Here is a 14,847-nt window from a genome sequence, read left to right as displayed (position 1 = left end):
AACACTCTCTAGGGCTGTACCGTTTACTGTACAAGTCTAAACTAAATAGTGGAGGGGGGGGGGGGGGGGGGGGGGGGAGGAGACAAATTGGAAAGACAAGGATGCTAAAGGGAAAGAGAGTATAGGAAAAGTTAAGAAAGACCCCCGAATTAATGGCACAGAAAGCTCACGAAGGGATCGGAGAGTATGGCCAAGTGAAATATATACACACACACACACACACACACACACATGTACATTTGAAAAAGGGTCTCAACCCGAAACGTCCGATGTTGGGGAAGTCCAGAACCAGGGGTCACAGCTTAAGGATAAGGGGGAAGTCTTTTAGGACCGAGATGAGAAAACATTTCTTCACACAGAAGAATGTGAGTCTGTGGAATTCTCTGCCACAGAAGGTAGTTAAGGCCAGTTCATTGGCTATATTTAAGAGGGAGTTAGATGTGGCCCTTGTGGCTAAAGGAATCAGGGGGTATGGAGAGAAGGCAGGTACGGGATACTGAGTTGGATGATCAGCCATGATCATATTGAATGGCGGTGCAGGCTCGAAGGGCCGAATGGCCTACTCCTGCACCTATTTTCTATGTTTCTATGTTTCTATGTCACCCATTCCTTTTCTCCAGAGATGCTGTCTGTCCTCATGAGTTACTCCAGCATTCTGTGTCCATCTTCGGTTTAAACCAATATCCGCACTCCCTTCCTACACACATACTGTATGCTATACATACAGACATACACATATAAACACACACATATATACGCACACATATATACGTACATGCATACACACATAGATACATAGAGTCATAGAGTGATACAGTGTGGAAGCTGTGTGAAAACCTTTTCACACAGAGGGTGGTGGGTGTATGGAACAAGTTGCCAGAGGAGGTAGTTAAGGCAGGGACTATCCCATTGTTTAAGAAACAGACAGGTACATGGATAGAACAGGTTTGGAGGGATATGGACCAAGCATAGGCAAGTGGGACTAGGGTAGCTGGGACATTGTTGGCCGGTGTGGGCAGGTTGGGCGAAGGGCCTGTTTCCACACTGTATCACTCTATGACTCTATGACTATTCCTTGGAGCGCAGGAGGATGAGGGGTGATCTTATAGAGGTGTATAAAATCATGAGAGGAATAGATCGGGTAGACGCACAGAGTCTCTTGCCCAGAGTAGGGGAATCGAGAACCAGAGGACATAGGTTTAAGGTGAGGAGGGGAAAATTGAATAAGAATCTGAGGGGTAACGTTTTCACGCAAAGGGTGGTGGGTGTATGGAACGAGCTTCCAGAGGAGGTAGTTGAGGCTGGGACTATCGCAACGTTTAAGAAACAGTTAGACAGGTACATGGATAGGACAGGTTTAAAGGGATACGGGCCAAATGCAGGCAGGTGGGACTAGTGTAGATGGGACATGCTGGCCGGTGCGGGCAAGTTAGGCTGAAGGGCCTGTTTCCACACTGTATCACACTATGTGGAAAAGCAACTTGGTTCGACATCATTTGTTTAGTAAAGCTCTCTGCAGCCTTTTTTATTTCTCTCCACTATTTAGATTCACACTGCAGATTCACACTGCAAGTTGTTTGTGAAATTGCCGCTGGGCTGAATCCCATTTGCATTGCGATCGATGGTGTTTCACACTGCTCTCACCTTCCAGTAATTTTATAAATTAGCCTAGAAGTGCAACTGAAATTGTGAGCATTTAAATTGCTTTCATTAAGCGTTGCTGACTGGAAGGGTGCCATTAAGCCTGGGCGGTCACGGTGGCGCGGCGGTAGAGTTGCTGCCTTACAGCGAATGCAGCGCCGGAGACCCGGGTTCCATCCCGACTACGGGCGCCGCCTGTACAGAGTTTGTGTACGTTCTCCCCGTGATCTGCGTGGGTTTTCTCCGAGATCTTCGGTTTCCTCCCACACTTCAAAGACGTACAGGTTTGTAGGCTAATTGGCTCGGTAAATGTAAAAATTGTCCCCAGTGGGTGTAGGATAGTGTTAATGTGCGGGGATCGCTGGTCGGCGCGGACCCGGTGGGCCGGAAGGGCCTGTGTCCGCGCTGTATCTCTAAACTAAACTATTCTGTCACTGTCCCGTAGGCTTGTATACACTGGAAAATAGAAGGATGAGAGGGGATCTTATCGAAACGTATAAGATTATTAAGGGGTTGGACACGTTAGAGGCAGGAAATATGTTCCCAATGTTGGGGGAGTCCAGAACAAGGGGCCACAGTTTAAGAATAAGGGGTGGGCCATTTAGAACTGAGATGAGGAAAAACTTTTTCAGTCAGAGAGTTGAGAATCTGTGGAATTCTCTGCCTCAGAAGGCAGTGGAGGCCAATTCTCTGAATGCATTCAAGAGAGAGCTAGATAGAGCTCTTAAGGATAGCGGAGTCAGGGGGTATGGGGAGAAGGCAGGAACGGGGTACTGATTGAGAATGATCAGCCATGATCACATTGAATGGCGGTGCTGGCTCGAAGGGCTGAATGGCCTCCTCCTGCACCTATATGTCTATTGTCTATTGTTTCAATGAGGTGGTTGGGATTTGGCGTTTTTGTTGAGTTGGGTTATTGTTTGGGAGACGGGTGCCTTGCACTCACTAACGGCCTCTTGTTCCTCTGTGACCCAGGCCACCAGCTGAAGTGCGAGTACATGGCACACAAGGAGGGCGTGATCAGGGAGGAAATGTTGATCGCCAGCGAGCTCAAGGACAGCACCTCAGTGAAGGTCACGCTGCAGGCCAGAGTCCTGGGTAGGTGTGCTTTACTGCATCGTCTCTGCTACCCTCCAAGTTCACCAGATCACGAGGTCACAAGTGATATTAGCAGAATCAGGCCGTCTACATCTCCGCCTGTATCTCTCGTTTCCATTTCCCCAGATTCTTCTGTGGGTAGGAAGGAACTGCAGATGCCGGTTTCAACCGATGCAATAAACAATAGACAATAGGTGCAGGAGAAGGCCATTCGGCCCTTCGAGCCAGCACCGCCATTCAATGTAATCATGGCTGATCATTCTCAATCAGTACCCCGTTCCTGCCTTCTCCCCATACCCCCTGACTCCGCTTTCCTTAAGAGCTCTATCCAGCTCTCTCTTGAATGCATTCAGAGAATTGGCCTCCACTGCCTTCTGAGGCAGAGAATTCCACAGATTCACAACTCTCTGACTGAAAACCTCTAAACAAAATGACACAAAAGTGCTGGAGTAACTCAGCGGACCAGGCTCAGTTCCTTCCTGGAGAGAAGGAATAGGTGACGTTTCGGGTCGAGACCCTTCTTCAGATTGAGAGACAGGGGAAAGAGAAACGAGGGATACAGGCGGTGATACAGAGAGATATAGAACAAACTAGACCAAGTGGACCCGTTGGACCCGTTGGACCCGTTGGACCCAAACCTCTCCTGCATTGGTGCAGCACCCTCTCCTCCCCCACTCCCCCTCCCCTCTCCCACACCCCCCTCCTCTCACCCCTCCCCCCTCCCACCCCCCCTTCCTCCCTCCTCCCCCTCCCCTCTCCCTCCCACTTCCCCTCCTCTTGCACTTATTTTATATGTTTCTACTCTATCTACGCTTCCCATCATTTTGTATTGTTCCCGATGTTGGGGAAGTCCAGAACAAGGGGTCACAGTTTAAGGATAAGGGGGAAGTCTTTTAGGACCGAGATGAAAAAGTTTTTTTCACACACAGAGAGTGGTGAATCTGTGGAATTCTCTGCCACAGAAGGTAGTTGAGGCCAGTTCATTGGCTATATTTAAGATGGAGTTAGATGTGGCCCTTGTGGCTAAAGGGATCAGGGGGTATGGAGAGAAGGCAGGTACGGGATACTGAGTTGGATGATCAGCCATGATCATATTGAATGGCGGTGCAGGCTCAAAGGGCTGAATGGCCTACTCCTGCACCTATTTTCTATGTTTCTATGTTTCTATATACCGGACATGTTGGTGGGCGTGGGCTCGTTGGGCCGAAGGGCCTGTTTCTGCTCTATATGACTCTATGACTTCGACCAGGACTTTTGCATCTAGGAAATATTTTAACACAAAATCTTCGGCAACTTGATCCGCCCAGGCATCTGTGGCAAAGTATTCAACACCATCCCCACCCTTGCATTGAAGGCATTGTTCCTCACCCCGGCTCTAAATATTTAGCCCTGTAATTTAAAAAATTTTTTTTTAATTACAATAGGTGCAGGAGGAGGCCATTCGGCCCTTCAAGCCAGCACCACCATTCAATTTGATCATGGCTGATCATTCTCAATCAGTACCCTGTTCCTGCCTTCTCCCCATACCCACTGACTCCGCTATCCTTAAGAGCTCTATCCAGCTCTCTCTTGAATGCATTCAGAGAATTGGCCTCCACTGCCTTCTGAGGCAGAGAATTCCACAGATTCACAACTCTCTGACTGAAAAAGGTTTTTCCTCATCTCCATTCGAAATGGCCTACCCCTTATTCTTAAACTGTGGCCCCTGGTTCTGGACTCCCCCAACATTGGGAACATGTTTCCTGCCTCTAACGTGTCCAACCCCTTAATAATTTTATATGTTTCGATAAGATCCCCTCTCATCCTTCTAAATTCCAGTGTATACAAGCCTAGTCGCTCCAGTCTTTCAACATAGGACAGTCCTGCCATTCCAGGAATTAACCTAGTGAACCTACGCTGCACGCCCTCAATAGCAAGAATATCCTTCCTCAAATTTGGAGACCAAACCTGCACACAGTACTCCAGGTGCGGTCTCACTAGGGCCCTAATCCAAGACCCTGACTCCCCACTCCTGTTCTGACAGCCATTGAAAAGCCTCGACACTGCAAACCCAGCCCGGTCAGATTAATTAAAACCTACAACAGATCATCCACCAGCCTTCTAAATGGTGGAAAGGGTGGCGCAGCTGGTCGAGTTGTTGCCTCAGAGCGCCAGGGACCCGGGTTCGATCCCGACCACGGGTGCTGTCTGTACGGAGTTTGTACGTTCCCCCCGTGAGCCGCTTCTGTCTTCTCCCTTGTATGGAACGAGCTGCCGGAGGAGGTAGTTGAGGCAGGTACAATCACAATGTTGAAGAAACATTTGGACAGGCACATGGAAAGGATCGTCAATGGATATTTTTACAGCAGAGATAGACAGATTCTTGATTAGTACGGGGCGTCAGGGGTTATGGGGAGAAGGCAGGAGAATGGGGTTAGGAGGGAGAGAGAGACATTAGCCACGATTGAATGGTGGAGTAGACTTGATGGGCCGAATGGCTCCTCTCACTTATGAACTTGCAGTGTGAAGGACAGGTTTAGAGAGATATGGGGCAAACACAGGCAGGTGGGACTAGTGTAGATGGGGCACGTTAGTCAGCGTGGGCATGATGGGCTGTTTCCACTCCGACTCGATGGCCCAAAACAAAGACGTCCAGGTTTGTAGGTTAATTGGCTTGGTAAATGTAAAAATTGTCCCTAGCGGGTGTAGGATAGTGTTTTACGTGCGGGGATCGCTGGTCGGTGTGGACCCGGTGGGCCGAAAGGGCCAGTTTCCACGGTGTATCTCTCGACTAAACGAAACTAAATCAACTATCCATGTTCTCCAAAGCTGCTACCTGACCCGCTGAGTTACTCCACCATTTTGTGCCTACCTTTGATTTATAGAACTGGTATCACGTGCCGAGACCAGCAATGAGTTTGGCCAGAAGCTGGCTTGTTATTCAAGGCATCAGCCTAGTCTATGCCAGCTTTGAAGAATATATTTCAAACCACAGCATGTCTTATCAGCTTGTATCAGAGCTGCTGAATCTTGATTATTGTGGTCTCACTTCTATGGAGGGTCACTTGTATAAATCAGACTCGAGTGCACCGAGACGCAAAAAGCTGAAGTAACTCGGCGGCTCTGGAGAGAAGGAACAATACAATACAATATATCTCTATTGTCATTGTACAGGGGTACAACGAGATTGGGAATGTGCCTCCCATATGATGCAATAATTTAATTAGCTAGTCAGTATTAATTTAAACAACCCAATTAAACAAATTGGAACAGTTTTAAAACAGAATAAAGTGCAAGTAGGTCTGTGCCGGTTCACTGTGTGATGTGACCATCCGGCTCAGCAGGACCGGTTCATAGCAGCTATGGCCCTGGGGATGAAGCTGTTCCTGAGTCTGGAGGTGCGGGCGTAGAAGGCCTTGTATCGTCTGCCCAATGGTAGAGGTTCGAACAGGGGTGTGAAGACAGGTGATGTTTCGGGTCGAGACCCTTCTTCAGACTGGTTAGGGGAAAGGGAAACGAGAGATATGGACGGTGATGTGTAGAGATAAAGAACAATGAATGAAATGTGCAAAAAAAGTAACGATGATAAAGGAAACAGACCATTGCAAGCTGTTTGTAGGGTGAAAACGAGAAGCTGGTGCGACTTGGGTGGGGGAGGGATGGAGAGAGAGGGAATGCCGGGGCTATCTGAAGTGAGAGAAATCAATATTCATACCACTGGGCTGTGAGCTGCCCAAGCAAAATATGAGATGCTGTCCCTCCATTTAGCGTTTAGCCTCACTCTGACAATGGAGGAGACGGAGGACAGAAAGGTCAGTGTGGGAATGGGAAGGAGAATTAACGCATCCGGCAAAGTGTTCCATTCCTACACTTCCAAGACTCTACTGCACCTTCGAGGGCAATAGGAATGATGCGCAGTATCTAAGACCGAAGGAGCACTGCCTCACAGCGCTGGCAGTGCCCGAGACCCGGGTTCGATCTCGACTACGGGTGCTGTCTGCACGGAGTTTGTACGTTCTCCCCGTGACCTGCGAGAGTTTTCTCCAAGATCTTCTGTCTCCTCCCACACTCCAAAAGGTTTGTAGGTTGCCATTGAGGGAGTGCAGCATAGGTTCACCAGGTTAATTCCCAAGATGGCGGAACTGACATGTGATGAAAGAATGGGTCGACTGGGCTTGTATTCACTGGAATTTAGAAGCCAATTCACTGGATGAATTTAGAAAAAAGAGTTAGATAGAGCTCTAGGGGCTAGCAGAATCAAGGGATATGGGGAGAAGGCAGGCACGGGTTGACGGTGGGCCGAAGTACCTGTTTCCACCCTCTAAACTAAACTACTATCTACCTCATTGGTGACCCTTGGACAATGAACAGCACCTCATATTTCGCTTGGGCAGCTTGCAGCCCAGCGGTATGAACATTGACTTCTCCAACTTTAGATAGTTCCTCTGTCCCTCTCTTCCCCTCCCCCTTCCAAGTTCTCCCTCTATCTTCCTGTCTCCACCTATATCCTTCCTTTGTCCCGCCCCCCTGACATCAGTCTGAAGAAGGGTCTCGACCCGAAACGTCACCCATTCCTTCTCTCCTGAGATGCTGCCTGACCTGCTGAGTTACTGCAGCATTTTGTGAAATAAATACCTTGGACTATGTTTGATCGGACTTTACCGGCTTTATCTTGCACTAAACGTTATTCCCTTTATCATGTATCTATACACTGTGGACGGCTCGATTGTAATCATGTATTGTCTTTCTGCTGACCGCTTAGCACGCAACGAAAGCTTTTCACTGTACCTCGGTACCCGTGACAATAAACTAAAATAAACTGGAACTGAACTGAAGCAAATCCAATATCCTTGCCCCTGTTATGTTCTTGACCCCTAGATAGATGTAAAAAGCTGGAGTAACTCAGCGTCTCTGGAGAAAAGAAATAGGTGACGTTTCGGGCCGAGAGAGACCCTTCTTCTGAAGGGTCACCTGCTCCTTTTCTCCAGAGATGCTGCCTGTCCCGCTGAGTTACTCCAGCTTTGGTGTAAACCAGCATCTGCAATTCCTTCCTACACTCTTTCCACACTGCGTCTCTGAACTAAACTGAACTAATTTCCTTGCCTCTGTTATGTTCTTGATGTTGGAGACCTTTTTCTTCAGTAAACTTGAGGCGTTTTTCGATCCAATAAGTGGGGATTGTTGGGGACAGCATTAATATTCGACGCCAGCTCGGACCGAGCCAGCAGCTCAATAATAATATCAACTTATACAAGGTGACGATCCAGCAGACTCGAGGGCCTAAATTGCTTTAATCTGGCCAACTCGTGCAAAGCAGCCAATAAAATAAATGCCTACAGGGCAGCATTTTGTTGATAAAGATTCGGGCGGTCACGATGGCGCAGCGGTAGAGTTGCTGCCTGACAGCGCTTGCAGCGCCGGAGACCCGGGTTCCATCCCGACTACGGGTGCTGTCTGTGCGGAGTTTGACCGTTCTCCCCATCACCCGCGTGGGTTTTCTCCGAGGTCTTTTCAGTTTCCTCCCACACCCCAAAGACGTACAGGTTTGCCGTTTAAGTGGCTTGGTAAATGTAAAAATTGTCCCTAGTGTGTGTAGGGTTGTGTTAATGTGTGGGGATCACTGGTCGGCGCTGATGAAAGAAATTCCTCATCTCCTTCCTAAATGTACATCAATAGACAATAGGTGCAGGAGTAGGCCATTCGGCCCTTCGAGCCAGCACCACTGCCATTCAATGTGATCATGGCTGATCATTCTCAATCAGTACCCCGTTCCTGCCTTCTCCCCATACCCCCTGACTCTGCTATCCTTAAGAGCTCTATCTAGCTCTCTCTTGAATGTATTCAGAGAATTGGCCTCCACTGCCTTCTGAGGCAGAGAATTCCACAGATTCACAACTCTCTGACTGAAAAAGTTTTTCCTCATCTCTGTTCTAAATGGCCTACCCCTTATTCTTAACCTGTGGCCCCTGGTTCTGGACTCCCCCTCACTAACTCAGCAGGTCAGGCAGCATCTTTGGAGAGAAGGAATGGTGGCCCCTGGTTCTGGACTCCCCCAACATTGGGAACATGTTTCCTGCCTCTAACGTCCTCTAATTCGAAGGCTGCGACCTCTGTTCTGCACTCTCTACCTTGCACTTTGCTCTACCTATGGTACTAGAGTTTGACTTGATTGTCTATGTAAAGTACAATACAATACAATATAATGTATCTTTATTGTCATTGTACAAGGGCACAACGAGATTGGGAATGCGCCTCCCATACGATGCAATAAATGAATTAGCTAATCGGTATAAATTTAGACAACCCTGTGAAACAAAATTAGAAACAGTTTTAAAACAGAATAAAGTTCAAGTAGGTCTGTGCCGGTTCATTGTGCGATGTGACCATCCGGCTCAGCAGGACCGGTTCATAGCAGCTATGGCCCTGGGGACGAAGCTGTTCCTGAGTCTGGAGGTGCGGGCGTAGAAGGCCTTGTAGCGTCTGCCCGATGGTAGAAGTTCGAACAGACTGTTGCAGGGGTGTGAAGAGTCTTTGTGGATGCTGGTGGCTTTTCTGAGGCATGGTGTGTTGTAGATGCCCTCCAAGGCTGGTAGCTGTGTTCCGATGTCTGATCTGACTGGATAGCATGCAAAGCAAAGCTTTTCACTGTCTCTCGGTACACGTGACAACAGCAAAAGAAAAACTAAACCTGAGGACCATTCACTGAGAGAGTTGACTTAGTGGCCGTGTGCTGACACCTGCTGGAGACACGGGTGTAGTTCTCCTTCCACCCAGTTTTAGATTGGGGTTCTCTTTACAGAAACAATGGAGATTTTCATTAGCATTAGATTGGGCAGCGCAGCGATAGAGTTGCTGCCTTACAGCAGCAGAGACCCGAGTTCGATCCCGGCTTCGGGTGCTGTCTGTACGGAGTTTGTACGTTCACACCGAGACCTGCGTGGGCTTTCTCCGAGATCTTCGGTTTCCTCCCACACTCCAAAGGCAGATTTGTAGGTTAATTGGCTTGGAGTAAGTGTAAATTGTCCCCAGTGTGTGTTGGATAGTGTTAATGTGTGGGGATCGCTGGTCTGTGCAGACTCAGTGGGCTGAATGGCCTGATTCCGTGCTGTACCTGTAAAACTAAAAACTAAACCATTCAGGGAAATGAAAGCTGTCCCACTTTCCCGAGGAAGAGCATGCAAGTTGTCCCCAGGTTTCTGTATCCCACTGCTCTAGATCCTTATAGACTCAGAGAGTCATAGAGTGATACAGTGTGGAAACAGGCCCTTCGGCACAACATGCCCACACCGCCCAACATGTCCCAGCTACACTAGTCCCACCTGCCCGCGTTTGCTCCATATCCCTCCAAACCTGTCCTATCCATGTACCTGTCTAGCTGTTTCTTAAATGTTGGGATAGACCCTGCCTCAACTACCTCCTCTGGCAGCTCGTTCCACACACCCACCACCCTTTGTGTGAAAAAGTTATCCCTCAGATTCCTATTAAATCTTTTCCACTTCACCTGAAACCTATGTCCTCTGGTCCTCGATTCCCCTACTCTGGGAAAGAGACTCTGTGCATCTACCCGATCTACTCCTCTCATGATTTTATACATCTCTATAAGATCACCCCTCACCCTCCTGTGTTCCAAGGAATAGAGTCCCAGCCTACTCAACCTCTCCCTATAGCTCAGGCCCTCGAATCCTGGTAAACATCCTCGTAAATCTTCTCTGCACCCTTTCCAGCTTTACAACATCTTTCCTATAACACGATGCCCAAAACTGAACAGAATACTCTAAATGTTGCCTCACCAATGTCTTATACAACTACAACAGGACCTCCCAACTTCTATACAGTACTCTGGCTGATGAAGGCCAATGTGCCAAAAACCTTTTTCGCCACTCGATTTGGGTGCCTCCAGCTCCTAGAACTTATGAACATATTAACTTTTATCTTGCACTAAATATTTTTCCCTTTATCAAGTATCCGGACACTGTCACTGAAAGGAAGCATGCAGGTACAGCAGGCAGTGAAGAAAGCCAATGGAATGTTGGCCTTCATAACAAGAGGAGTCGAGTATAGGAGCAAAGAGGTCCTTCTGCAGTTGTACAGGGCCCTAGTGAGACTGCACCTGGAGTACTGTGTGCAGTTTTGGTCTCCAAATTTGAGGAAGGATATTCTTGCTATTGAGGGCGTGCAGCGTAGGTTTACTAGATTAATTCCCGGAATGGCGGGACTGTCATATGTTGAAAGACTGGAGCGACTAGGCTGTATAAGAAAATAACTGCAGATGCTGGTACAAATCGATTTATTCACAAAATGCTGGAGTAACTCAGCAGGTCAGGCAGCATCTCGGGAGAGAAGGAATGGGTGACGTTTCGGGTCGAGACCCTTCTTCAGACTGATGTCGGGGGTGGGACAAAGGAAGGGTATAGGTGGAGACAGGAAGATAGAGGGAGATCTGGGAAGGAGGAGGGGAAGGGAGGGACAGAGGAGCTATCTGAAGTTGGAGAAGTCGACGTTCATACCACCGGGCCGCAAACTGCCCAGGCGAAATATGAGGTGCTGCTCCTCCAATTTCCGGCGGGCCTCACTATGGCACTGGAGGAGGCCCATGACAGAGAGGTCAGACTGGGAATGGGAGGGGGAGTTAAAGTGCTGGGCCACCGGGAGATCAGTTGCGTTAATGCGGACCGAGCGCAGGTGTTCAGCGAAGCGATCGCCGAGCCTGCGCTTGGTTTCGCCGATATAGATGAGTTGACATCTAGAGCAGCGGATGCAATAGATGAGCGACTAGGCTTGTATACACTGGAATTTAGAAGGAGATCTTATCGAAACATATAAGATTATTAAGGGGTTGGACATGTTAGAGGCAGGAAACATGTTCCCAATGTTGGGGGAGTCCAGAACAAGGAGCCACAGTTTAAGAATAAGGGGTAGGCCATTTAGAACTGAGATGAGGAAAAACTTTTTCAGTCAGAGAGTTGTGAATCTGTGGAATTCTCTGCCTCAGAAGGCAGTGGAGACCAATTCTCTGAATGCATTCAAGAGAGAGCTACATAGAGCTCTTAAGGTTAGCGGAGTCAGGTTGTATGGGGAGAAGGCAGGAACGGGGTACTGATTGAGAATGATCAGCCATGATCACATTGAATGGCGGTGCTGGCTCGAAGGGCCGAATGGCCTCCTCCTGCACCTATTGTCTATTGTCTATTGTGGACGGCTCGATGTTAATCATGTATTATTCAATTTCAATTTTCAATTTAAAATACTTTATTGGCATGATAAGATACATCGTTATATTGCCAAAGTATAGAACATAACATAAATATTTAAAATACATGAATATAAAAACAAGTATACAATGCATGGGTCGATAAGCCCCAGTACATATATATATATATATATATATATAAGAAAATAACTGCAGATGCTGGTACAAATCGATTTATTCACAAAATACTGGAGTAACTCAGCAGGTCAGGCAGCATCTCAGGAGAGAAGGAATGGGTGACGTTTCAGGTCGAGACCCTTCTTCAGAAGAAGGGTCTCGACCCGAAACGTCACCCATTCCTTCTCTCCCGAGATGCTGCCTGACCTGCTGAGTTACTCCAGCATTTTGTATGTATATATATATATAAATATATTCACACAATACATTTATAGCCTTTTATAGAAACATAGAAACATAGAAAATAGGTGCAGGAGTAGGCCATTCGGCCCTTCGAGCCTGCACCGCCATTCAATATGATCATGGCTGATCATTCAGCTCAGTAGCCTGTACCTGCCTTGTCTCCATACCCCCTGATCCCTTTAGCAAAAAGGGCCACATCTAACTCCCTCTTAAATATAGCCAATGAACTGGCCTCAACTACCTTCTGTGGCAGAGAATTCCACAGACTCACCACTCTCTGTGTGAAGAAATGTTTTCTCATCTCGGTCCTAAAAGACTTCCCCCTTATCCTTAAGCTGTGACCCCTGGTTCTGGACTCCCCCAACATCGGGAACAATTTTCCCGCATCTAGCCTCTCCAACCCCTTAAGAATTTTATATGTTTCTATAAGAGTATCGATTGCTACTCGTTCTTGCAGTTGTAAGCAGTACAGCAAGGTAGCAAGTTTAGCAGGTCGATATTAATTTCCTTAGTGTCAATTAGTGTCAATTTATGTATGCGTGTATGTGTACATGTTGGTCATTCACTGTCTCTCAGGTTGTGGCATGCTGTTACGTATTGTGCGCCAAGAGGTGCCGTATTTCCTTCGCCAAGGATTATTCTTAGTTTTGATATATCGTCTAGTTCTTTAAAATCTGGGGTTGCCAGACTGAGTTTTTCAAAATATATTTTTCTTATTTTATCGATTTTTTTATATTTTAAGAGGAAGTGCACCTCTGTGTCAACCTCATCTGTCAAACAGTGACCGCATATTCTATTTTCTCTTGGTTGCCAAGATCTCTTCTGTCTTCCTTTTTCAACTGCCAAATGGTGGTCACTTAAACTGTACTTGGTGAGGGTCTGTCTCTGCTTTATATCTCTAACAGTTGAGAGATAGTCTGCCAATTTATAATCTCTTTTTAGGGCACGGTAACATTCTAGTCTGCTTTGGCTTTTGGTTACTTTATCCCAATGTTCCAAATAAGCTTATTTGCATTGTTTAATAATTTGGCTCACTCTAACTGGTGATTGGAAAGCAGTGTTGATCTGAGACTAGTCAAGGTTTAGCTGAATAGAAGTAGTTAGTCTAGGTACCAACTGACACAGGGAGCTCTTTTCTGAGTTCCCCTCTTGGGTTTGGAGGGCTTTGAACTGGAGGGTGTCTGGGGGACTAAGGTGATTCCAAACATATAGAATTATCTTTCCTCTGGTTAGCACGAAACAAAGTGTGGAGGAGAGGGGATTTTATAGAAACATATAAAATTCGTAAGAGATCGGACAGGCTAGATGCAGGAATAATATTCCCGATGTTGGGGGAGTCCAGAACCAGGGGACGCTGTTTAAGAACAAGGGGTAGGCCATTTAGGACTGAGATGAGAAACAACTTTTGCACCCAGAGAGTTTTGAATCTGTGGAATTCTCTACCACTGAAGGCAGTGGAGGCCAATTGACTGCATGTTTTCAAGAGAGAGCTAGATAGAGCTCTTAAGGATAGCGGAGTCAGGGGGTATGGGGAGAAGGCAGGAACGGGGTACTGATTGAGAATGATCAGCCATGATCACATTGAATGGCGGTGCTGGCTCGAAGGGCCGAATGGCTTCCTCCTGCACCTATTTCCTTTGCTTCAATGCAGACTGTGGACGGCTCGATTGTAATCGTGTATTGTCTTTCCGCTGACCGGTTAGCAGGCAACAAAAGCGTTTTTCACCGTGCCTTGGCACACGTGACGATGAACTAAACCCAAACTCTTAAACCGGGTGTGTTTCAGATCGGCTGCACGGCACTCCCATGCTACTGGAAGGGGTCAAATGCATCGGCTCCGAACCAGAGTACGACTCCGAGCAAAGTGACTGGCAGGGCTTCGATTAGACGGCACCAGACCTCCACACTGCCTTCAGCCTCAGTGGCCACCTCCTAACGTCACACTCGCTAAGCTGCGAAATCCTCAGCCGCCAAACACAGATTGTACTCTCCCTCTCTCTCTCTCTCTCTCTCTTGCACTTTATCCCCCCATCTCTCCCTCCCTCTTTTTCTTTTATCCCTTTATCCCTTTCTTTTATCCCTCCATCTCTCCCTTTTTCATTCCCTCTCTCCATCATGTTTTTCCCTTCCTTTCTCCATTTTTTCCTTCCCTCTCTCCATTTATCCCTTTCTCTGTCACTCTTTCTTCCATTCCTTCATTTCTCCTTCCTCTTTATCACTCTTTCTCTCTCGCTCTCTTTCTCTCTCTCTCTCTAACATTCTTTGTCTTTCTCTCATTCACTTTTCCTTTCTCTCTCTCTATTTCCTCTCATTAGTTTTTCTCTTTTTCATCGCACACTCTTTCTCCTTTCTCTATTTTCACTCTCGATTTCTCTCGATTTCACTCACTCTATTTCTTTTCTCTCTTTTCATTTTTTCTCTCTGTAGTTCTTTCTTTCTCTATTTCCTTCACTCTTCCTGTTCTTTATTTTCACTCTCAATTTCTCTCTATTTCTTTCACCCTATTCCTTTCTCTCTTT

At 47.2% G+C, this 14,847-nt stretch overlaps 1 protein-coding gene across 1 annotated transcript in view; it reads left to right on the top strand.

Annotated features, from left to right (window-relative positions):
* The window catches only part of adisspb (adipose secreted signaling protein b), a 93,059-nt gene extending 78,446 nt beyond the window's left edge, over positions 1 to 14,613 (top strand). The window contains exons 4-5 of the mRNA XM_078408758.1: positions 2,617 to 2,739; positions 14,115 to 14,613. Coding sequence (XP_078264884.1) covers positions 2,617 to 2,739; positions 14,115 to 14,215 — 224 coding nt within the window. The 3' untranslated portion in view covers positions 14,216 to 14,613. The remainder of the gene's footprint in view (positions 1 to 2,616; positions 2,740 to 14,114) is intronic.
* Positions 14,614 to 14,847: the final 234 nt, after the last annotated feature.

Source organism: Rhinoraja longicauda, chromosome 1 (assembly GCF_053455715.1).
Source record: "Rhinoraja longicauda isolate Sanriku21f chromosome 1, sRhiLon1.1, whole genome shotgun sequence".
NCBI classification, from domain to species: Eukaryota; Metazoa; Chordata; class Chondrichthyes; order Rajiformes; family Arhynchobatidae; genus Rhinoraja; species Rhinoraja longicauda.
The sequence above is the reverse complement of the archived record's forward strand: the minus strand, read 5'-3'. Positions and strand labels throughout refer to the sequence as shown.